General features: G+C 45.3%; 2 protein-coding genes across 2 annotated transcripts in view; both read left to right on the plus strand.

The window, feature by feature from the left end:
* The window catches only part of LOC113961081, a 521,441-nt gene that overhangs the window by 133,504 nt on the left and 362,784 nt on the right, over window positions 1–25,153 (plus strand). The gene's annotated exons all lie outside the window — the stretch shown is intronic.
* On the plus strand, window positions 765–6,674 carry LOC113961076 (maestro heat-like repeat-containing protein family member 1). The gene is made up of 16 exons (XM_027671103.1): window positions 765–897; window positions 988–1,274; window positions 1,515–1,579; window positions 1,691–1,840; window positions 2,030–2,184; window positions 2,525–2,672; window positions 2,890–3,074; window positions 3,164–3,301; window positions 3,763–3,877; window positions 4,294–4,431; window positions 4,701–4,877; window positions 5,011–5,166; window positions 5,306–5,407; window positions 5,576–5,678; window positions 5,954–6,010; window positions 6,323–6,674. The coding sequence occupies exons 2-16, from the start codon at window positions 1,034–1,036 to the stop codon at window positions 6,469–6,471; spliced, it is 2,079 nt and encodes a 692-aa protein (XP_027526904.1). The 5' UTR covers window positions 765–897; window positions 988–1,033; the 3' UTR covers window positions 6,472–6,674.

Genomic DNA, 25,153 nt, shown 5'->3' on the forward strand with positions numbered 1-25,153 from the left:
TTAATTGTCTTGATAAAGGGTGAAAACTTGTTCAAGCTTTTGGGTTTGTCCTTTTTCATCTGCACAGGTCCTTCAGTTAACAGTCTGGCATTGAGCTGAAGTGAAAGTTTTACAGCATTGGGAAAATGAATAATCAAAATAACTATTTTACACTTTAAGGAACTTGTTTCCTATTGGTTTCCAAAATGAACAACAACAAACAGGTAGCTTGAAGGAAAGTGAATAAAAGCAAAGACATTTTGGCTGTTGTTCAGGGCTATGCTCTCATGCTGTCAGAGGGACTGTCGAGGATCTGAACCATGTGAGAGAAGAGCAAGCAGGAGCAGTGGAGGCTGAATACAGTGAACCAATAAGGAGCTTAGCATGTGCTCCTTCAAAACTGCCATCTCTGGGGGGTGGCCCCTTCCCCACCTGAGACAATAATTAGTTACAGATGCAATATTAATAAATATTTCATAGTGAGAGTGCATCTGTACTGAGGCAGCCTCAGAGATCCCGCTTGCCCAAGGCTTGGTGGCACTGTAACGGAATGCTGCTGGTGGGTGGCCCTCAAAACTGGACTGCTGGGAGTCCCCGAGGAGATGAGATGGCAAGAAGCCCTGAGAGATGAGCTGGTAGGAGTCCCTGAGGATGCACTGGCCAACAGCATTGAGGAGACGGGGCAGCTGAAGGCACCAGGGCACATGTGGTTACAGGGGCCCTTGTGACATACTGTGACATGGGCACTGCTGATGGCATGGGGCGTGGCAGCATGTCACAGTGCCCTTTGTGACCCAACATGATATGTGTGCTGGCAGTGACACCCACAGTTCCCGAAGGACATGATAGAACATCATGGGACATGACAGAACATCATGGGATATGACAGAACAGCCTGGGATATGACGAAACAACATGGTATATGATGGAAAAACATAGGACAGAGTGGTGATGTGAGGATCCCTCACACATCTGCCTTGCTCCTTGCTGACCCTGTGTTTTCCCTAGTTACCTCCAGTCCCTGTGTCATGAACCCTTAAGGCTAGAGAGTGGGATGGCAGCAAGACCTCAGAGTGTGCCCAGACAGGCCAGGGTAAAGAAGGAGGAGGAAGTCCCTGGTGTTGCCCCTTCTCTCCCATCCCTGGGTCAGGAGCCCTCAAATCCAGACAGCAAGATGGCAGAGGGACAGTCCAATGTGACCGGACCGGCCAGGGTGAACGAAGAGGAGGAAAGTGCTGGATCTGCCCCAGAATGGCCACCTCAAAAGATGGAGGAGTTCCAGCCACTGCGGGCAGGTGAGTAGCAAAGCTGGGACACAGGGCTAGTGGCTGCAGCCAGCCTGGCCCCATCCCATCCCCTGTGGACATCCCCAGGAAACGGGGGAAAGAGGGGATAGGACTGATCCACATGGCAGTCATGATCCATTCATTGATCATCTGGAGGCTGGACCTGATTGGGGAGCACAGCTTTGGGAAGGCTTGGCCATGTTTTCCAACCTTTCCCACAGCCCCTCAGCTCTGCTTTCTCTTTACCAGATCCAGTTGCAGTCCTGACAGAAGAGCAGGAGCTCATCCGTAAACGTTTCAGTAGTAGAATACAGGTACCTGCCACCATCCCTGCCTGGGCTGGGCATGCTCTTGCTGCTTAGCTGAGCATCGCCATTGAAGGTCTTGATGGGACAACCCTCTCTGCCTTGCCCTTCCTTCTGCAGACCTTTTGGAAATTTGTCAAGACCACTGAACGTGAAGAGATGGCCATCACAGCCATCGAAGGCATGGCAAACTCCGACTCCTATAACCCAGAGGCTTGTGCTGCCATGCTGAATTCACTTGTGCAGAGTGACATCCCCAATTTGAAGCGCGTAAGTAGCCTGTAGCAGAGGCTCAGGCCCCTTGCAGTTTGTGTGCCCCCTCAAGTTGGGCCCTCTGGGCACCCACTCAAAATCCTTCCAGGCCAGCATGGTGGAGTGGGAATGGAAGCAATTGTCTGCAGAAGCTGGGGATATGGCTCATTTTGGCAGCATCTCAACTCTCCCCCATATCTCCTCCAGGTACCAACGATTGTGGCATATATCTACCGGTGGCTCAAGACCAACACAGATCTGTCTGCTGAGCACAGGCTTGACAAGAGCCTTCTGAAGCTGGCGCAAGCACACCCCAATGATGTGGTAGTGACCCTCTTGTGCTGTGCCCCTTCATGTGACAGGTATGAGGCCCACCTGCCTTGGGGGCTCAGAGCTCACCAACCTTTAGAGCCCATCACCCTTTAGAAGCCATCCAATGTGGGCTGCCAGATTGATGGATAGTTCTATGACCCCCTGGCTGCTCTGTTTCCCAGCTCTGGCATGTCAGCCCCAGAGCCTGCTGCCATGCTTCCTCCCTGCCTCTAAAGGCATTGTCCCTGCCTGCAAGGGTGGTCTCTCTGGTTGATGCTGGGGAGAGGCTGTGGGCAGAGGCAGGGCTGGCAGCCATCTTGGACTCTTGTGGCTGCCCAGGCCACGGTGCTGCAGCCAAGACCCCACTGACAGAGAGCTCTGGGCCTGCAGAGCTGCTGTGTCCATGTGGAAGGTGATGGTGTCCTCAAGCAGGACTGCAGAGGTGGTACTGTCGGAGCTGCCCTGTGTGCTGGAGGACTGGCCGCTGCACAGCGCGTGCAACTCCGAGGGGGAGAGCAAGGAAGTCTTTGCCCTGGCTGTGAGTTTCTGACCAGGCCTTTTCTTGCCCCTCTCTGCCCCTCTCTGTTGGGTCTCCACCCTCCCCCAACTCTATATTTCTCTGCCTCAGGCACTGGGCTGGAAGCCTGGTTTAGGGGCAGGTTCAGGGGCAGTCAGAGTGGCGCCTGGCGCCTGGCGCCTCACCTGACCTAGAGTAATGCCTGAGCATGGTCTCTGGGTGTTTTGCTTTTTTGCAGGCAACCAGGGCACTGTGGGAAATCATCCGGGTGCCCCTGTCCCCACAGGCATCGTTTGTGGTCCCCTGCCTCTTTGTAGCTCTGCTCGTCCAAGTCTTCTGCAGCACAGAGCAGATGCCAAGTAAGATCAATTTCTTCTGGAGGAGATGCTGGCAGAGGCACCACCATCCTGCCAACCCCAACAGGTGCTCCATTCCAGTCCTTCTGTCCCTCCCATGCCTCTGGAGCTGAGGCCAGGGCTCCCTGCATTACCTGAGCTGTGCTCTACACACAGGTTTGCAGTGCTGACGGTGAAAGCGCTGCTGTGTCGCCTGCAGCTTGAGGATGTGGTGCTGGCAGTTGAACGTAAGAAAGGCTGGGACACCCTGCTCAGCACTGACACCCACCGCTATGCAGTGGGTCTGCTGGCCAGGTGAGATCCTCCTTCTCCTAACTATCCCCATCATTTCTTCCCTGCAGACAGGGAGCCCCACGCAGTCCCTGTCATCATGGGTGAGAGGGACTTGTCACCAGGGGATGGCCTCAGCAGACAAAAAGCCTGGGAGAGGCAGGTGCATAGGAGCAGCCACCTCCCAAAGCATCAGCATTCCATCCTGTGGGGCCTAGACTGATGACACAGAGCAGGGGTTCTGTGCAGGCAAACCCACCGAGGGCAGCCTGCTGGGGCAGGGCAGGTTGCACTGAGGGCCAGCAACAGAGCCTGGGGAACTTTCCTAAGTGTTTTTCCAATGTCTTTCCCAAAAGCAGCCTTCTGGTGTTGGGCACTGCCTTTCTCTTGGCAAGGGGTTGTGGGGAAAGACTGGAACTCTGGGAGTCATCTTGTGAGAGATTTGCCCACTCTGCTCAGGGTTGACAGTGTCTTCTTCCTACCAGAGAGATGCATCGTGTCTCCAGGCCCATGCGTGAAGGGATCGCACGATACTTGCTCACGCTGTTCACCAGGGAGGAGTCGCACTGGAGGGTCCCTGCCATGGCATTCCTTGTTGAGGTGAACCTGGTGGCAAGTGCTGCCTCGCTGAGCTGCCTCCTGCCACTCTGCCCTCTCGTAGCCACTGCTGTGGGGGGAGCCCAGTCAGTGGAGCTGGGGCAAAGGAGGGGTTCTGCTGTGTGACCTTGGCCCCTTGCTGCTGAGGTGACACTTGTCTCCACCTGTGTTTCCTGCCAGCCTGGTACCAGCCCTTGTTTGAGGTATGGCTCCTCAAGGTAGAGGAATCTGAGGCTGCTGAGGGCGGAAGAGCACAGCAGAGTTGGCAAGAGATCTGCGCAGGGCAGGGAGCCCAGGAGCTCTGCACAGCCTTTGGACTGGGCTGCCTGGGGTGCTGCCCATGGCCCATGCCCTATGCAATGCTGGGGTCCTGCTGGCTGGGTACTCCATTGTTGTGTGATGCAACCTGTGTCTTTCAGATCCTGAACTGCCTTGAAACAGACAAATTGGTTGACACCATCCTGCAGCTCATGACAAGTCACCTGCAGACTGATTGCAAAGAAATGCGTCACCAAGTGCTCAGAGGCCTCCTCATGCTCTGCAAGAATCCCTTGAAGGTGAGAAGGGGGCAGCTGCCTGAAGTTGTGTTGGCAGCGTGGGGCTGGGTGAGGAGTGCTGGGTAATGAAGTACCTCGGACTTGGCTGGGCTTTGGGAGCTGTGTCAGCTGCTCCCAGCAATCCTGCCTCCCCATTCAGCTGCTTGATTCCTTTGAGGCAGGCCTTTGGACTCTGGGGCCCGAGGAAGCAGCGTGGGGCTGCACCACCAGAGTGGGTTTGGCGGAGCAGCCTTCCATTGTGTCACAGCACATCATTGTGTTCCACACAGGCCAAAAGGTTGCAGGGCCTTACTAAAAGCCTCATGGAACTACTGAAGGATGTAGATGGGGAGCTGGTTGAGTTGACCCTCCCTGTGCTCAGCAAGGTGCTCCTGGACAGAGACGTTCCAATTGCTACCCCCATCGCTCTGCAGCTGGGTGAGGCACTGCTGCCACTATTTGACAATGTAAGACTCTGCGCCCCCTACCATGGGTGCTGTGTGGTGCCAGGAAATTTTGTGCTATGTGGATTTTCAGTCCCAAGCCCAGGTGGGTTTGGAGCAGCCAGTGCTAAGGTCTTGCCCTCTTTCTTTCCACAAGGATGCCAGCCGAGTACGACTGCTCTCCATTCACCTCTTTGGAGACATGATAGTCTATGTAGAGAAAGAGGGGAAAAGGCACCTGAAGACGTGTGTGCACCAAAGCCTGCTCCCACTCTTCTACCACCTGCATGATGAGAACCAGTGTGTGGCAGAGGTGAGGACTCTGAGCTGCTGATGACCCCATGGGAGGTGGCTCAGCTGCCTCCAGCCCTGGTGACTCATGGACTGCAGCTCTCCAGCCTCCTACTGGCCCTATGCTGTGGTACCAGCTCTCAGTCTCTGCTGTTCTTCAGGCCTCTCTGGAAACCCTGCTACAAGCAACTAAGTTCCTGAAGAAGAGGAGGTTCATGCAACTGCTGGAGAGGGAACAGCCATGGAGATTTAGCGAGTGCCTAGTAAGGACAGTTCCAAAGCCCCAAACCCAACCTGAACAAGCCCTCTGCCCCTAATACCCAGTGTGTGGGGCTGGCAGCTGTGCTCCTGCCCACTGCTGCACCCATTGCTAGCTGATCAAAAGAAGAGCTGTGCCAACCCTTCCCTGTTTCCCCTTGCGCTCTCTCTAGCTGTCAGAGGGCAGGAGGACAACAGACGAGTACCGACGCCAGTCCCTGACATACTTGGAGAGCTCACAGGAGTCCATGAGAGAGACAGCTATCAGGTTCATTGGTGAGCCACAGCCCCAGGGTCCCTCTCTGCCCCACTGCAGCTCAGCCCCAGCCCTGGCTGCTGCATTGGCAGCAGGATTCAGCTCAGTGGCTCTGGACCCCCAACTCCAAGTGCAGGGTCATGGTCCCTACCACCCTCTCACACCCCTGGTTGTCATGATCTGGACCGGCCTTGGGCTCAGCCAGGCCAGAGGAGGAAGGTGTGTGGCTAGGCTGGCAGCACTCATGTCAGGGAGCTGTGCCACTGGGGACATGACAGGCAGTGTGTGTTCCTAGGGCTCGCTGGACAGCACATGAGGGGACAGCAGGAAGAGTTCCAGGACATCTGTGATGGTGAGTGAGGGCAGTGGGGTGTCAACTGGGGCTGATCAGGAAAGGGTAAAGAGCCTGGGCAGGGAGCTGCAATCCCTGCCCCAGCTGGGAAGAGATCTGCTCCCTGTGCAGTTAAGGGATTGAGCAGGGCAGAGCAGAGAGAGATTTCAGGGGCATGTGAGGTATTTGTGGCCAGCACCTTCCAGCTGATCCCATTGGGCCCTGCTCCCTCGTCACCATAGGAAGAGCTGAGTGGGATGGCCCTGCCAGAAGAGCTCCCGGGGATCTCACAAATCTGGGGGCTGATCTTGGTGCCATTCTTCTGTGTTCCAGCCCTTGTAGGGATGACAAATGACATCAGCCCCTCCATCTCAACCCTGGCCAATCAAACACTGCACATCCTAAGAACTGCACCAAGACATCGGTTGCCCTTCAGATTCCAGCTGCTACAAGACAAGCTCCGTAGGATATGGAGGAGATAACCTTCTCTCTGGATCATCAGCTTCCTGTGCTTCCCAAGCTCTGATCAGAGCTGATCCTGGGAGCTTCATCTGCTGGGGCCATCTAAGCCTTCTGGGGTCATCTAAGCCTTCTGGGAAGGCCAAGAGGCTCCTGGCCTCTCCTGAACCACAGGACAGCTTTCTTCCACCCTGGTACAGGAATATAAAAAACATGTTATCTTATACAGAGGGCCAGGAGCTTTTTATTTTGGTCCCTGGTATCTGCACGGCAGTGGAGAAGAGGAGAAAAAGGGTCCTTGTGCAGCAAGTGACCTAGGCATGCAACATGGTAGGAAAAGTGGCCAGAAGGCCCTTTACTCTTTGGTAGTTCAGCTGAAGCTTTAGTGTTTCTGAGAGAGCTGATGGGCAGATCCCAGAGATGTGGGGAATCCCTGAGAAACTTGTCCTTAGAGATGTCCATGAATGCTCTCCCAGCCGTGAACCACCATCTGTGTCCTACCCGGGTGTTGCTGGCTGGATTGTTGAGGGGTCTGAGGGGCCATTTCAGCTGGCTCCTGTGGAGCTCCTTCAGAGCTCCACTGCTGCAGGGTGGGTAGACCAGGCATGGGTGGTGGAGGGTGGTTCACTAAGTGGTGGATTAGATAGCAATCTAAGTGGGGAAATAGATAGCAATGCAACGTCCCTTCCTGCTTATACTTGGGACCTAGCAGAGTCTGGACCAGTTCAGCTCAGGTCAGGACTCCTGCCAGGCAGGACTGCTAATGGAAGCAGCTCCTGGTCCTCAGCTCTCCCCAGTCTGCTGCAACAAGCAGGTATGGTCCCGGGACAGGCTGCACCTGCCCTATTTGCCAGGACACTCGGAAGGACATGGCTTCTGCTCTGCCCTGTTGACACCAGTTCTGCCTGGGCTCTATCCTGCAGTGGGCCAAGGAGAAATCCATTGTACTCATTCTGCAGAAGAACAATAGAGGCTGTCAGGTTTTCTAAGCAGGATAAACAGGACTATCTACAGTTTGCCATCATCCAAAGAGTCGCAAGAGAGCAGCAGCCTGGCAGGGATTGCTCCCATCCACCTGGCCGAAAACAGCCCCCATCACTTTGTGGTTCCCTGTGCTGGTTTAAAAGTTAACCAGCAAATGAACTCAATTCAAAAGAGAGATTTATAAGTCAGAATAACAATTTATTAAAATAATGCAATAAGTACAATTATACAGACAGACAATTGGTTTTAACCCACAAAACCCAAATGTATAACCCAGCACCCTGGGGTATGAACAAAAGTGGTGTACCTTGGCCCACCCCCGAGTCCAAAGCAAAGGGAGAGGGGATAAACCTGCTGGTGGGAGAGCTGCTGCAGTCTGGTCAGAAGTGGTGATTGCAGTCCAGTTGAAGGTGGTGGTCTCAGTCTGGTTGAAGGCGGTGGTCTGCAGTCTAGTTGAAGGCAGTGGTCTGCAGTCTTCCTCTGGATCCCACGAGAGGTGGCAAGGTTCTGAAACTCCCAGTTATATACTCTCCAGTTCAGGCGGGAGTGCTCAGTCCCTCCCTCAGAGCGGGGAATTCCATAAAAGGGTATCAGAGTGGGGAATTCCATAAAAGGGTATGAGGACAGGAACATCCCCCCACCTCGCAGGCCTCCACTGACAACAGTTTCTGGGGAAATGGCATGGAAGGCTATAGAATACACAAGAATACACAGTTCTGGGTTGCACCCATCCAGTGATGAATTGGTCCCAGCCGTTCTAACCAGGACATTCCCCCTCTGTCTTCTCCACAGGGGACACTGTCCCCAGCTGAGCAGGGGGCTGCAAAGCTATAGCCTGTGGGTGGCCTCCTGCCTGAGGACTGGGCAGAATTTTACAAAGGACAGTGTCATCTCCGGGACCCCATGTGGCCTTGGCTGTGCCAGAGGCTGGAGGGAATACACCAATAGCAGTGGTGGCTGGTAAAGAGTTCACAGAGCAGCATCCTGCGCGACCTCTGTGCCTATGGCCCAGATACCAAAATCTTAGTTCCAATACTACAGCCTTTCATCAACATATATACTGAACCTCTGGTACATGGCCTTGTCAATGTCATTGTTGGCCAGTGACCACTGGGGTGATGGTGCCAGAGAAGTTATGAGTGCAAGGTTCACCAGACCTTCATCAACTTCATAGCTAATCATATGTCAGAAGTTTTTACTATTTAAATAATAGACTGCAATAAAACAGCAATTAAAAAAAAGGATATGGAAAGAAATTAAAACCTTCATAACTGATGGCTTTCCTCATGATCCATGGTCTATGCATACACTAATTTCATTCTGACACAGTCTTAATTGCACTGCCTTGTTGGAGGCTGACCACAAAGCCTTATATCTTAAATGAGCACTGACTAAAATCAGCTCCACAGAAGCATCTTATGCTGCCCAAGTGTAGCGGAAATACATATTTGCTGCTCGATGACCGTGTGGCAACAGCTGCTAGTGTCAACTTGTCAGCACTGCTCCATGGATTACTCCAGGCAAGGAACTATGTGCAACAAGCACAGTATTATTGCTTCTATGTCCTATAATTACTCCAATCAAAGGATGGTCAGAGCTTTTAGGCAAAAAAGCACCATGACAGAACATTTGCCAATATTCTCTGAACTACTCCTATAGTTTTGATTTTCTAACTGATTAGGTTCAGTGTCTGTCCTTTCAGAAATCAGCCTAAAAAAACTGGCAAACCTCACCTTCCAAGTTATAGTGCCTGCCTTTTATGCAGGATGTGCAAACAACTTTTCAATGCATCTGCTAAAAAATCTATTTGTTCTTTCTATACCTTCCCCAAACCTGACTCTCCACTCCCTTTATTTTGATTTGAGATCAAAGCACCTTTATTTTCTCAACAGAAAAGTAAGAACCAGTTGCAAATACAGTCTATAGGTGGGAACCTTGACTGTAGGCAATAAGCTGTAGTTTGAAATTAAAGACAAGAAGTGGTGCCCTGGGAAATGTGAATGTTTAGTGCTGACATGGGAGACTTCTGCAATGCTCCACCAGCCCATGGTTCACATTGCTATAAACTCTGTATCTGGTGTTACAAAGAGTGTAGAAGAGGGGGCTATTAGAAAAAAAATTAGTTAAAATGTTAATTTTCTTAATATGGTGAACAATGAATTTCTAATATTACAGACCTCATAGAAGGGAGTATTCACTTTTCAACTTAATACATGGTGGGTTTACTTTGAAATCAACAAGTCCGTATGAATCAACTTATCAGTACTAATGAATTTGTTCTATAACCTAATTAAAAAGACCTCATTCTCTGATAAAGGCAGGAGAAGTTTGCAAGGACAGCTGTCCCTTGATTGCCTTTTCATTTTTCCTTTAGTGGTTATTTTACAGGAAAAGTTTTACAGGTCAATTTGGATGTGATGAAAATGACAGCACATTTCATGTACCTGTTTCGAAAGCAGAGCAAAGCCATAAGACTGCACAGCATTTTAAAATGCATTTTTAATATATTTTTAAGTCAAGGGGCTGATTTCCAGATGTGCTAAAACTTGGCAGAAAGTGAAACTTCCCTGTTGGAGCAGATGGAAGCTTAGCACTTTTGGAAAACAATTCCTAAGGATTTAGATGTTGGATTCATGTGCTCCTGAGCAGCAAATAACCACTGGATAGCTCTGTGAGCACACAAAAGAATATACACCTCAGAGAGGTGTTTGCAGGTGGAGATAACGAGGAACTGATCACATGGATTGGGGTTTTCAAGGGCAGAAGTCCAAGATGTGTGACTTTATACCTCATAATTTTCCTTTTCTCTTTTTATTTCTTCCTTTTTGTCCTTTTTTTGTTGTTGTTGTTTCGTTTGGTTTGGTTTTTTGATTTTTTTTTTTGATTTTTTGCTTTTTTTTTGTTTAAGGAAGCCAGTAGTTATTTGGTTACATACATAAAATTCATCAGAGAGTGGTTTCTGTCAGCTTACTGCTTTCTTTTTTCTCCTTTACTCCTTTGCAAACATTACTGCTGACAGCTTTAAATGCTTGGGTTTTTTGTAACCATTAAAAATGTGAACTACCTTGAACTATGACACCTCCAAGGCATCAGCAGAAAGCCATCATCTCCAAGACAGTTGTTTGTCTACAATTATGTTTTGTTACTTCTCTTTTAGAGGTTATTTTAAAATCTATTTTGAAAAAACCCTGAACATATATGATGGGTTTCTAGATTGGGTCATTTTTGTCATGGATTTTGCTTTTATTTCAAAACCAAAGTAGGAAAAATATAATATCAGCATCTTCCACTGTAATTTTCCCTCTGCAGAGCAACTTGAAGTCTTTAAAGTCAATAACTTTCTTTTTTTTTAATCTCATGGAGAGATTTGTTGGTTCAATTCCTTTCCTCAGTCTGAGCTTATGTTATCGCCATCACCTTGCAGCCATGGTGAAAAACATGTACACAACATTATTATTTGTGTTTTGTCAGCGAGCTGATTATCTAGCAATATCTTTAGATGCCTTTTCTTAGGGATAAATCTAGCTGAATCACACTTCATTCTTGTGATAGTGACAGGAACATTGCACAAAAGCCTCACATTTTTCTACTGCTTTTCCTGGTGGTTGTACTGAAGATTTTTAGCTCAGTGTTATCAAGTCCATTTCTAATATATTCCAGCTTTGTATCTGCTGGCAGCTGTCTACCATTTGAGAAATACTGTGGAAAACATTGTAGAAACATGGTTATTAGAAAGAGGACATGACAAAGATTCTATAACTCTGGTCTCACGCTAAAGCAGGAAAACTATCAGAAGGTCACTGTTCACTGTATTTGTGAAACTACATTGTCTAAGAAACTGTGAAGCTGCATTGTCTGATGTGAAGCTGTATTGTCTAAGAAACTGCATACGTGATAGAAAGAATAAAACAACAGGATGGGAAAAGTAGTGAAAGTAGCTAAATAGCAAATATGTAACTATAGCCATGAGAAAGAAGCAGCATTTGCATAAATATGCCTTAGGTAATTAGAAGCCAAAGATGAGCTTATGCTTGGAATATGTATGAGGCTAATTATTAACCTTTATAAGCACGAAGCTTACAGCAATAAAGTTGGATTAGTCATGATCAATACTGTGGTCGTGTGATACTTTTCCCGTCTTTTACAACAAAATACTGAGACAAATATATTTTTTCTATGTAAAGGTAATATTGATTGGCGGGTCTACTAGTTCTGAAATATGCATGAAAGGCACAAGTTATTTTCTCACAGCTTCCTTTGCCTTTGTTTCTGTAGAAATTGTCGCAGGGTATCTTGTCTTGAGGCCTGGTCCGGTGGGGGAAGAAAGACGCACAAGACACACAAGACACACAAGGATAGTGAGACGAGATGTCTGCCTGCTCAGTGCAGCAGGCAGCCTTTATTGAGTTTGCCAACTTCACACACAACACAAACATATTCCCACAACAACACCCAGGAATCCAAGCACCTGCACATTATCAAACCGTCTTAACCTTGTACTCCCTGCAACCCAAGGCCGTGTCCATGGAAACCATCTAACCAGCTCCACTGCTCCCATGGAACATGGCCTCACTTTTGCACTACCTCAAACTTTAATTGTGGGGCTTCCCCCCACAAGAAATTGCTGTGATTATTTTATATTAATTTTGATTCCTTATTTTAAGTAGGGTTTATGTTTATACATCTGCTGATCCGCACTCATTTTGATGTCTGATTGTCCTACTAGGCAGTTCAGCACTCTTAGGAGGTCACAGCTTTTTCTGGTATGAAGTTCTGGAGGAAGCATGCTTGTAGGAAAAATGGATGTGAGAAGATACAGGTAAGTATATGACATTCTCCTTCACCATCAACAGACTTGAACTCTGAAAGAGTTCCACCTCAACCTTTTAAGTTTTCATGCTTTTGATTGTGTAGTTGTCAGTGAATTGTATTTTTAATTGTATTGTTTTTCCTTGTCAGTTCTCAACAGACTCCTTGTACTCAAAGGAGGCTTTTATACTGTCCATGAAGGTGTGTGGATTTAGCCATAGATATCAAGATTTTCCATTGCTTCAGCTTATTAAAAGCACTAGGAGTCTTTGTTGTGTTAATTAAATGTAAACTGAGATGTGGAACAATAGGAAAAACAAAGCTATATATCCTAGTATTTCTGTATCTGCCTGGTACGGAAATTCTCAAGTGTTACTGTGTGAGTTTATTTTCCTTTGGGAAGAGGAGCTGTCAGATCTATGACACTTGTAGCTTTAGGTGGTGGTTGGATAAATAAGCCAGAAAAAACAGGAACGTGATCAAAATTTAAAATATATTCTAATTTTTTTTTTTTTTACTGCAAAATTACAGGATTTCTGTCTGCTACTGGTGGTCAGCTACCAGTGCAAGTGGATCCTGGGTTTTCAGGGTGCCTATGAGTTTTAGTCTTGGGCAGGATGAGCTCATTAGCCTTCTGGCAGTCATCCTAGGAGAAGGACAACTCTCATCCCAAACCTGGGCAGATGGAGCTCACTTAGCCCTGTAAGGCCATCCATCTAAGAGAAGGTCACTCTAATCAAACCTACGTCCTGAGGACCTCGCTGCCTCCGTCCAAGCTCGCTCGGCCCTGGCAGATGAACCTTAGGATTAAAGGGTGGGTTCAGTTTCGCGCATACTGCATCTCACCTAAAAAATCCATTGCGCAGGCTTGAAGGCTTTACCCACATGCAAAAAGTCCTGTAGCGACGGGCGAGGGTCGAAACGGTAGGTGAAAGGTGCACTGGGAGCCGCAGACTCAACCCTGCATGCAGGCGGTTCAGGATATTGGTCATTTGAGACTGACGGAGATGAGAGTCTCTTGGGGCAGCACCCTGAACGTCCAAGCAGCCTTTTCAAGGACAGCACTGCTTGCTCCACTCGGAGAGGGGCCGAGAAAAGGTGGCCTAAACAAAGCTCATCTCCACCTTCACCCGGTTGGTTAACCACAGACCAACGGGCATCTTCTTCCAATGCGGTCGCAGAAAGCATCGAACCTTGCAGAATATACCATCTAAGGAGTCTTTCTGCTGTGTCTTTTGCAACCGGACTTGCCTTTCTCGTATTGGCCTTTTTAGCCACCAACGCGTTTGCAAGAAAAGTGGGTAGAGCCCTTCCCAAATCTTCGTTCGCAAAGCCTAGCCATGATGATGAGTTTTAGTGCTGTTAGCCAAGGGACTGACGCCTGACCACAGCACATGTGTATTTTGAAAAAGACCCAGAACTGATGGGAATGAAGAGGTTCTCAAAGGATTTCACATCTGATATGAGACAATATCAAACTTCACTGAAAAGAAAGGAAACTTGATCTCTAACCTGAAGTATTTGATGCTAAGCTAGTTCAGAGATCTTGTATGAGAAGCAAGGATTTGGTGAGTTTTCCTTCCTCATGTGGGACAATTCCTCATCCTTTGTCATGGTTTCCCCCCCCGTCCAACAAAGGATAGAGATTCTCCTTGGCCTTCCTTTTGTTTGTAGAAACACTTTTTTTGTTGTCCTTTACAGCAGCGGTTAGGTTAAGTTCTAGCTGGGCTTTGGCATTTCTAACTTCTCAAGTTTAAGTTCTCCATGAGAACAAGGGCCAGTGATTACAAGACTTCTTCCAGCTGCTTATAGAATATTTCATCTGCACCTTCATCCTGGTTGGGTGGTCTATAACAAACTCCCACTGGAATATCTGCCTAGTAAATCCTTCTCCAAGCAACCCTAAAGGAGTTTCCATTGATCAATTTATTTAGTATCTTATGCTTATGTAAATATATAGTTAGTTGCATATTCCTGGGAACTTGGAAGGTTGCTAAACAATTATGATATTGAACTAGATCCATTACTCTGACAGTAATATATGGCTGTAACACCAGATTCTTGAGATCAATCAAATGTACTGCACCTGTTCCATTTTGGAATTCCGAGCTGTAGTGTTGTGACCATCCACTGTCCTCCTTGCAATGTGTCCTGAGATGGTTTTAACCCAACTGCTTGTTGCCTGAACAGCAAGATCTGTGCCATTAGCAACCGATATAGTTATCCAGTGTCTCCATTTAAATGTGCATTAGTATTTGTTTTGTATTAATCTCTAAAGGACAAGCCTAATTGAAATGCCCAAATGCATTAGTGTGATGTGGCCAGAGGTCTATGTAGTTATTGAAGCAGGTCAACAGCAGGAACAGCTGCTCATTAATGCCAAGGCAGTATCATGACTCCAGACATGGTTTACAGCAACCATTGGCCACTGTTATGAGGCAGAAACTGGAAGTCACACATGGATGTTTCGTCACTGTCTGTTCTTTTTCTTCCTCAAACACCTTATCAAATATTGTTGAACTTGAATAATCCTTTTGAATGTTTAAGAGTTAAAACCAAATTGAGTTAGATTTTGGAAATACAGATTTCTTTGTCTTCCTAAAAAAAAAAAGGAGCATGTCTATGGCTAATTGCTATGCTTGTATATTGCTGTGCTTCTGAATAAGGCAAGCCTACAGCACTCTATAGAATGCAAAAATGCTTTATTTTTTTCCAATGAGTGTATATGGATGATAAGATTTCCTTATATAAAGCCCAACATTTGAAATGTGCATACCTTTCCTTAAAATAGTAATGTGAAACAATATGAAGTGGGAGGGGTAGGAATTGTTAAGGAGATGGCAAGGAGGTGGCTGCAGATTTCTCAAATATTTATTAATGGGCTCTTTTTGTAGCATTCATTACCATAGTAACAGAATAACTCATGCAACCATGCCCTCATTCTTCATTTTCTGAAGATAAACAGATAGGAATGGAGATGCACAGATGAGAAGACTAAAAACCCAATGTCAGAACTGTACTTCTTCACCAGAGATGTTACTAAAATTTATGGACTTCTATTCATTGTTTTAACCCAAATTAGTTTATCTTTTTACAGTAGGACAAAGTAATTAAATAATTATTCGCCAAATAAACTAATGTTTTTCTTTTTTTTGTGTGTGTTTTCCTAATTATCTTGACTGATTTACCTAAATCAGGTAAAATAAAGATGCTTCTTCTGTAATTTGAAATATTTAGAGAGAATCTTTTAAAAAGATTGCCTTAGAGGCCCAGATGAGGAATTCTGACTCAATGGGAGGTTGTAGAACATGAACTGGATAAATCTAAAAAGAAACTGTCATGAGAAGTTATATCTCTGCATATATCCAATATATCCAATTCAGCTGAAGATTGGAATGTCACAAAATAACCTACAGCCACAGAAGAATAGGTGCAGTGCCTATGAGCTCACAGATCTCATCTTTTTTTCTCACAATCAGATTTCCTTAGGATTAAACCCTCCTGGAAAAGCTGAGCATTGTGTAGTGTCAATAAGTGTGAGAGATTTCAGCAGCTGCTACCTTCATTTGCCCAGTGTTTGACGCGGGTCAGAGGATGACTTTCAGCATGGGCAGAGTAAGGTTAATTCAGGGCACACCAACTAGATATGCTCCAGCACCGACTACGGAAGCTCCAAATCACTGTAAGCCCCAAATCACCATCCCAGAGGGTCTTTCCCCTCTGAGTAGCTTGCTGGCAATCCCAATTCAATGAGCTAAGCCTCGGCCAAGACTTTTCTTCCAGATGAAGCATATTTCTAAGGGAACTATGTTTTCTAGCATGAAGAACACTGGTGAAAAACACTCGATCTGTTCTATAATATCTTTGTCCATCTAAAGTGTGCATTCTGGTAATGGAAGTTGGGGTTTCATGAGTCTTTGCCCTAACAGATGCGATTTCTCACAAGGGCCAGCATCAGAGAGCAGCAGGCAGGTCGGTATCACTGCAGAGCTGGGCTTTGCAGTGTGTGGCTCTTTCAGGTCTTGTCCTGCCCTTTGCTTTTCCTGAGGGGACAGTGAGGGGTACTTTCCAAGCCGCTCCCTGACTCCTGTCCTGCATCTTTCCTGACTGAGGCTATTGGCCAGCTGAGCTCTCCTCCCTCCTCCTGGGAGCAATTCTTGCCATCCAGGCTCTTGTAGGCTGAGCTGTGGCTGCAGGTGGCTCAGAAGCATCTCTCAAGGTGACCACTGAGCTTATTGTTTGGAGGAACATCAGAAAAAAAGAAGGTGATTTACTAAACATTATTACTTTTTTCCACCTCTTTGCCTGCCTTTACTAATTTTTCCTTCTCTTAAACAAAAGGATAACCCTTTAATCACACCTGCAAGATCGATATGTATTATTGATGTCCATATGAACAGCATTTCTGATATTACCTCTCCTTCCTCTGCGAAATTTAATGCACTTTTCCTTTTTTTCCCACCTTCCTTTTACATCACTCTTTTCTATATGAATGCATTGGTCATTTTACCCTCAATGGTTGAGTGAACTCCAATTGGTTGTACCTTCAGGTTGTACCTTTCCTCTGACTGTACATCAGCAAGCTGTACATTTTTCAGTCATGCCTTAGGCAGAAATTGTGTCAGGCACTACTGGAGTTTTCCATATTTCCTGTTATGAAGGTCAGGTCAATCTTTCACTTGCAACTTCTCTGGAAGCACCACCATGAAACTTTTACAGAAAATCTTCCACTGTTAAAGCTGCAGCAGCATTTCCTGCAGCCCTGGGACTCTTAGGGGCTGTTAGCCAAGGATGGGGTGTGAAATCAGGGAAAGACATCAGGAGAAAGGGGAGAAAGCCATTTCCAGAGACAGTGTCAGGGAAAGAGCCATTTATTTCTTTTTTTGAGAAGATTTGCTCCAGACCTGTTTGTGCTGCTGGTGGCAAGGCTTATTGCTGGGCTGGGAGGTGTCTGGGTGCCTGGAGTCCCTCCTCTTTGGGGGTTGGCTGGGCCTCCCAGGCAGATGGCTCCTGCCCTGGCTGGGAGTGAAGGGGCTGTAGCTGCTGCCCTGGGCAGAGGGACCTGTGGCGACTTCCTGCCCTGGCTCTTCCCGGGGCTGGACCTGCTCTGCAGGGATGGGCACAGATTGGAGGTGGCTGGGGCCACTGTGGGGTCTCGCTGGACCCCATCTGCAGCTGGAGCTGCTGAAGTTGGAGATGGAGGTGGCTTCAGAGTTGTCGTCCTCATCCCTGGCAGTGTGGGAGTGCAGCAGCCCCATGGCCCTTTCACTGCACCAGCTCTCTATGATGCTGATGACACTGTGGACCAGTGGTCCTGTGTGTTCACGGAGGAAATGCTGCAGCTTCTGGACCAAGACCTCTGCAACTGGACCGTGCATGCAGAGGCCACTCAGGATGCTGCTCTCTGCACACTCTACCAGCCACCACTCATCCCAGTATATTCCCACCAGCCTCTGGTGCAGCCAGGGCAGCACAGGGTCCAGGAGATGCTGTTGTTGACGGAAAAGTCCTGCCCAGACCTCAGGAAGGAGGCTGCCCACAGCCACAGGGCAATGGGAGTTGTTTTCAGACAGGGCATGGGCAGTTGTCCCTGCGTGGCTGCTGGCCTCTGGCAGCCCTTCCAGGTTTGTCCCCCTGTCCATGTTGGTGTGTTGCAGAAGGCTGGAGAGAGCTAAGGACAAGGGGTTGCTTCCACTTGCAGATGTGCTTGGCAGGAGTCCAGGGTTGAGCCAGTCTCTGTTGGTGCCTGAATAAGGAGTGAGGGTCATGATGTCACAATCCATCCCCCGGGGATGTTACAATTTGGTAACATCACCCTCTTCCACCCAGTGGTGTCATAATTGAATGTGACAATTGGAAATATATAAAATAAAGACACGATATGTAATATAAGACACAAGGTCACAATTCATCCCCTGGTGATGTCACAAAGGACATCAAGGCTTTGTCTGTGACTTCAGCCCCCTCAGATGGCCTTGCCCTTCACTTTCTCCAGCACAGAATCCTACCAAAACAAATACTTCAGTCCTAATCACTTTTTCCCCATTGCTTCCACCTTGTCTACATCTGGCCCCAGGTTCTGGATTTTGAACAGCATTGCAAAGGCAATGTCAGACTTGCAGTTGCACTATAGCTATGCTGGTGCTCTGCTCTTGCAGGACTCCCTTTCTGAACATGTCTCTAGTGCTACCTTCCAGGTTATCTGTGCATGTTGGCCATCACTAGGGACACCCTAAGGGGTTGTGAAATCCAGCCATTCCTCACAGTGCCATTTGAAACTTTTCCTGACTTTCTGAACCACCCTGTGCTGGAATTTCTGATGTTCAGCAATGGACTTGTCTGCTACCATGGATCAATTAACAGGTCTGGTGGTTTGACATTAAGTGATGGCGCTGTCCTTAGTACTCTGGTTACAAAATCCCTAAATGTTCTAAAACAGGTAGCAGTGAAAGTAAAAATCCAGGTATAAATTTCAAATTCTGAGGGTTTGTTTGTGATTGAATGGCACAAGTTCATAAAATGTTTTTATAGACATCACAGCAGCAGAGGTTTTTAAGAGAGAATCATGTCCTTTTAATGCTTCCCTTACTAGGGCATGACATTCAGGTTGATATACTGTCTGGTGGGTTGTGGAGAACTGACTTCTATTAGTGTCTCAGAAAACCGGAGCATAGTAAGACTTGTATTGCCACACATGAAGCTAGACAGCAGGAAGAAAGGTTCCTATATGAGCACATCCTTAAATTTTTCCTTAAGACTTGAAACGACTGGAAAGAAAAAAGAAAGAAAAAAAAATTAGCTTTCTTACTTTGGAAGAAATGCTCTTTCATGATTTGTGTTTGTAACGTTTATAAAGAAAAGCACAGCGACTATATCAAGTAAAGGATATACAGTTTAATCACTTCTAGTTTTCATGGTATGATTGAGTTGTGAATTACATTCATTTTGTGAATTACATTCATTTTCCTTGCATTTACAGACTGAAACAGATGGTGAAGGCTTAGTTAGAGGAAATGTGTCTATGACTATAACTTTCTTTGTGCCAGGATGGCTTCCTTGGATGCAGGTTCACTGTCTGAATTGTGCTGGCAGAATTTGAGGCACTATAGGTTCTGCCTGGAGCTCAGACGGACGCGAGAATGATTGAAGAATGGGTGACTTGGTTGAGTTGTACTGCCATACTTAAAGTAGGCTGTAAGGTTGGGTTAATAGGGCTGCTGGCTTTGTACTCAGGAGCTTGGATTCTGGTCCAAACTGTTCTTGTTTCCATTTCCCATCTTCATGCAAGTATTTGTCTTGCTTGCAGAGTTCTTCCAATCATTTAGGTGAGTAGAATGAATGCGATTGTTGTAGTTCTGGAGCTCAGTCTCTGTTTTTCTCCATGTATGTCTTGTAAACAGATATACATAAAATGCAAAGAATGAAGTGACAAGACAGAAGCCAGGTGCAGATTTGTGCATTTGAAATGGGATTAATGAGAGATCAGCCTTGATAGTGATGCTTAAAAGAAAACTCAGGGAGAAAAAAACTCCAAGGCAACTTAATTTTGGAGGTAAGGTGAGGAATGTTTGATGATGCCTCTAAGGTAATGGGGTTGCAAGATGCGTGCAGCTCCCCGATCCAGTGTTACAATTTTATACTACTGTCCATCCAATCTCTGATTTTATCCACCCCCCGGCCTTTACCCCGGTCCAGCCCCAACCTGCCCCTTGGGAATTGGGTCTGGGGTTGTCCTGGGACTCTTTTCTTCATTATCTTGGTTTTCTTCAGAGTACAGAGTGCACATGGTCACCCAGTTCTTGATCGTATCTTGCAGTTCAGGCTAGGGAACAAATGTTTTTAAACAGTAGAAGGCCTACCTAACAGAGAGACTAAACATGCTTAAATGGAATTTAAGGGGGAGAATGATATGGGGTGAGAGGGTTGGGGAATCTGTGTAGCTACTGTGCTAAAGGGTGAGGGAATGAATGCAGCTGCTTCTAAAAATCTACATTTGCTATATAACTGCTTCTAAAACTTAAAAAAATTAGAAAAATCAAAAAATCTAAGGTGGCAATAGGAAGCTTGGACTATAGATCAGTTTACGAAATAATAATGCGAGAACATCCTTAATGAACAGAAGAAGTGCTCTACGACATTCTAATCTGCATACCTTTCTTCTCTCTTTATAAAATTTTCTTGACAGAGACACGTTCAGTGGCACAGCAAATGTAATGCTCATACATGACAGTCATTGACAAACATCACAGATCAATAGAAAGCAGTTAAAGTCAGGGTTCCACCCTGCCAGAACTCTTCTGCATAGATGTGAGGTGAGTTGATGGAACTTTTCCTGCCAAGGAACGCACAAAGGTGTACACAGTTGGATTTCTGTCTTACAGCTGAAGCCCGTAGTCTCTTGAGATGTCATTATGTTCTTTGTGCTTGTCACTCATTCAAACAATATATTGAAATGGAAATTAACTATTGCTAATTGTGCAAGAACTAGCAATCAAGCCATGAACATAATTTATTGCACATTCTGTTGAATAGAGCATGCTCACTAGGGTGATCTCCTTGTGTCCTTATATGACCCTAGAGAGCAACATGTAGATGAATGTCCAGCTGGGACGTGTGAGCCCATGGGAGGAGAATGTTCAGCACAGCTTTATGGGACTAGTAGTCATATCCACAAACAAGAACCCCTCTTTCTGCCCCATGTCCCAAAGGAGGCAGCCAAGTCTGTGATTATGTTTGTGCTCTTCTCACTGGAGCAACTGAGGAGAAATTTATTAATAAGCCAATTCTAACTTACTTGTCCATCCCTTCTATTGAACCCGTAATGGAAGATTTATCCCTTGAAGTAGCTTTCCCTCTGCTTTGCAGAAAAATTTGTGTGACAATATTACAGTGTGCAAATCTTAGTTCTGTGCAGGGTCAAGATGGATAACAGCACTCTGACGTGCTTATGCAGTTGAATGTCTTTTGAACCAAGTCCTCCATGATTTATTTTTGGCCAAAGAACTTTTCATCTCCAGATCAACACATTGGAGTAAGAGATCTTCAACAAGACAAGGAGTGTCATAATCTGATCTTTTTTATTACTTTGGTTTCAACACTAACTTAATTCTTGTAGGCAGCTACCAGAACAGGAACATGTGCTTGTAGAAAGACATGGTGAAGTAAACACATCAGTATATTAGTAAACACATCAGTTTCCAGTTATTCACACAGCCACTTCTGAAAACCTCTTGAAGCAATTAAATATTTGTAAATACAAGGCTGAGCAGACACTGGATGCTGCTGTTAACAGAATGCTGTTCACTTCAATAGCATTGGATCCAATCTCAAAATAAGTGCGTACAAGTTTGATTTATGGTTTGGGTAATCTGAACTGATCCATATGTCACCCTGCAAGCAGCTGACATCTTTAGCAGCAGCATGTGGTTTGAGCAGGTCTATTGTTTGAGATTTTCAACCTGGCTCATCTGTTTTCCATAGGGATGTAATAAATATATGACGCTCTGTGAGAAGGAATAAAAGGCAACTCACCACGGCAGAATATCCTTGCGCTTGCTGTGACAGGGGATTAAGCATTAAAGTGCTTCAGGGTTTGTCAGGAAGGGTTTGCATGGTTTAAGAGGGCACAAAGTGCTATAGAAATGATTGTAAATGAGGGCAGAAATTATGCACCCCTTCCTCATACTGAGGGAACAGTCATTTCACCATTGCATCTGGCAACAGTGGCAGTCTGAGTGGCAGACTTACCAGGGAGGAGGAGGATGTGGAGCCAGACCTCTGCTGATTTGCATCATTGAAAAGACAGTGGTGCCTGAGACTGGAAATCCACTCATTCCTATAACCAGTCTCTGTAGTCTTGGATTTTGTGGCACACAGGTTGTTCAAGTCCTTTTAGAGGTTATTTTTTACCTATGGAAAGGAGCTAATGAGTCACAAGGGCTTTCAGTTTGACATATTTTTCACACTTTGAATTCAGTATTACAGGAAATAGGGAACAGTGTCATTCTTCTCATACAATATGGAGATTCAACTCATTTCTTTGAGTCAGGAGTCAGTTTTTAAGACATAATGTTAGAAATGGTTTTGGTTTGTTTGTTTTTTTTTCCCCTGACTCTATAGCTAATATAAAAATATGGATTGATTCATAATGAATATTGGCTACTTTCCTGGTGGTTTAGGCAGGTAACGACTGATTTATCTAGTGCTTGGTGCATATGGGAAAAATGTGTTTAATATGTTCACTCATGAATTTTAATGTAATTAAAATTTGAGGAGAAATTTTCCCAAAATCAAAGATACATAGTTCCCACACACAGTTAGAGAGGTATTTCTGTTAACTGAATACTCATCAGTCGTACTCACTTGGAGCAATGAAGTCCCAAATACACAAGTGACTTTACAGTTTCTACTTGTATTTATACTTTTATATATAGGTCAAGACAGGTTAAGAGAAATCCAAAGCAAGACTTAATAACATTTCTTCTGTGAAATAGAGAGGAAAAAAAAGTTTTATTTCTGAAACTGTTTTTCTTACTCAAGGACTGTTGGTCCTGGACTAGATTTTAATCTTGTTTCTAGCTCAGAAAAATAAAAAGTTCAACTCTTGCATCAGGATTCAAGGGGGCTAGTGGTTCCTGTTGTAAAATGTAAAAACGTGCAGCCTAGTGAATATATTTTTGTCATACAGGTAACAGGGCACAAGCTTTGTGCTAAGCTAAAAATGCAGACCTTTGGATTCCTCAGGCTTTCTCTTGACTTTTGTCACCTCTCTGGTGCTTTCTTTCAGTCTGTTTGGTTGAAACAGAAATTGATGAATGACCCGTTGACTATTACCTAATTTGGCTTAGCTTTTGCTCAGTTGTGCAAAGTTGTGTAGTGTAAATCCTGCTGGTACCTATCTCTGCGTTGAGGGATAATACAATAGGTTGTTATCATTTCCGCTATGTGGTAATAGTGTAGCAGCTAGGCTAACCCTATCCATTGATTAGACAGCAATCTTTAATTAGTGGAACAATAAATTATTGACTTTGCATATTAGGTGTTTGTTTCCTTGGCTCACATAAAGTGCAAAAATTGTACGGAAACAAAATTACTGGAAAATATCAACAATCTAAATTGTAATTTGGACACAGCGAATGGGTTTCAGGTGGTGTTTGTCTGAATACATATGTCAGATGGTTTTATAAAGTCTGACAATTTAATTTATAGAGAATGCTCCTGAGGAATTTTCCCTTGAAGAATACATCACCACTTAAATCATGCAGCAGACAGTTTTATCAGAAACAATGGCAAGAGCAACAACAAAACCAACAAAATCTCTTCTCTCAGTTGTTGAAGACAAGGCTGTGGGAGGGAATGAAATGTCTCTCTCTGCTTGCACGTACCTCTGATTATTGAAAAGGGTTCACCGCGGGCAGTTGACCTTAGCTGGCTGCTAGTGGCCCACCAAGCTGCTCTCTCACTCTTCCTCTTCAGCAGGATGGGTGAGAAAATAAGATGAAAAAGTTGTAGGTTAAGGTAAAGACAGTTTAACGAAAAAAAAAAAAGAAGTAAAGACTGCACATAGAAACAAAGAGAGGGGAAAAAAAGTATTCTCAGTTTCTCATCAACTGGTGGTATTCAGTCAATTCCTGGGCCTCAGTAAAGGTAGGAGTTGCTTTAGAAAACAGATACCTTAGGCACAAATGTCCCATCCCCAAGCCCCACAACATCTCCAGTAGGGTCTGTTCCTACAGGTGGATGCACATCTAAAATGAATTGATGTACACAAGAAATGGAGTACAATTTATATATATATATATATATATATATAAAATAAAAAAATATATAAATATATAATTAAGTGTATATATATATACACACACTTAATTATTTATATATATATAAAATAAAAAAAATATATATAATTAAGTGTATATATATATATATACCCACTTAATTATTTTTTTTCCCCCTTGAAATCTTTGCACAGTAGGAGGAGAATTCAGTGGTGTGCAACAAAACTCTGTTGGAAATTTTTTGAGCTCTGGCCAACTACACTTGCAAAGTGGAATGAAAATGAATTTTGTGTCCCCCAGAGAAAACTGCTACACCAAACCTGATATCACACTGTTCTTTTAAAAAACAAGCTAATCAAAGGCTTACAATCATGTGCCCTGTGGGAGAACACCACAGAAAAGGCATAAAAGGGGCATTTTATTTCATGAGGAAGAAGCAAAAGCAACGAGTCTAAACAACAAAACCAGAAGATTGAATTATTTGTGAGATGAGACTAGAGGAGGTAGCTCTTCTCAGCACCTCACTGGCAGAAAGTCCCTGAACAAAATCTGATGATAGATAAAAAATATGATGCTGCAGTTTAATACCCATTGAGGGGAAATACTCAGTGCTATGGCTGTGTAACTTTGCCGTCCCATGACAATTCAATGTGATACTGCTAAGGATGGGGTCATCTGTCAGTCAAGGCTCAGAGGTCTCAACAAAGGTCTCTAGAAAGAGAAGGTATAAAGAGATGCTGAGAATTCTTAGGATAATTGGGTAAGGAATTGTTTCAGGAATTTGTTTAAAATACAGCTTATTTTTTTTAGACCAAGGAATCATGAACAGCCTGGAACTGTGTAAAAAAAACCCTCCACATTACATAGGTATATTTCAGTGAAAAGTAAATAGCTAAGCTTTGTATCACTAGACAGCAGGCAAGCCATTTCACTTCTGGAAGAAGAGGAATCTGAATACTCCAGGGAACCCTAAGGAACATAAAAACTTCAGTCGAACAAACACACAATTCATTTCACTGACTGTCTAAGGGAGCAAGGCAAAGGAGTTAGGCAAATATAGTACCAGTTGACTCTGAAAAGTGGATCCAGGTGTAAACACAGAACTGCTGTGAGCATTCTTATGCAGGGTTTGGAT

This window comes from Neopelma chrysocephalum, unplaced genomic scaffold (genome assembly GCF_003984885.1).
Source record: "Neopelma chrysocephalum unplaced genomic scaffold, ASM398488v2 Primary Assembly neopelma1_97034, whole genome shotgun sequence".
Lineage (NCBI taxonomy): Eukaryota > Metazoa > Chordata > Aves > Passeriformes > Pipridae > Neopelma > Neopelma chrysocephalum.

What these genes read in the sequence shown, in the direction of transcription:
- LOC113961076 (XM_027671103.1), top strand. Translation starts at nt 1,034, where the DNA reads ATGGCAGCAAGACCTCAGAGTGTGCCCAGACAGGCCAGGGTAAAGAAG. An exon ending in TGTGCCCCTTCATGTGACAG is followed by an intron (nt 2,185 to 2,524) that starts GTATGAGGCCCA and finishes CTGGGCCTGCAG; the next exon opens with AGCTGCTGTGTCCATGTGGA. An exon ending in AGAACCAGTGTGTGGCAGAG is followed by an intron (nt 5,167 to 5,305) that starts GTGAGGACTCTG and finishes GCTGTTCTTCAG; the next exon opens with GCCTCTCTGGAAACCCTGCT.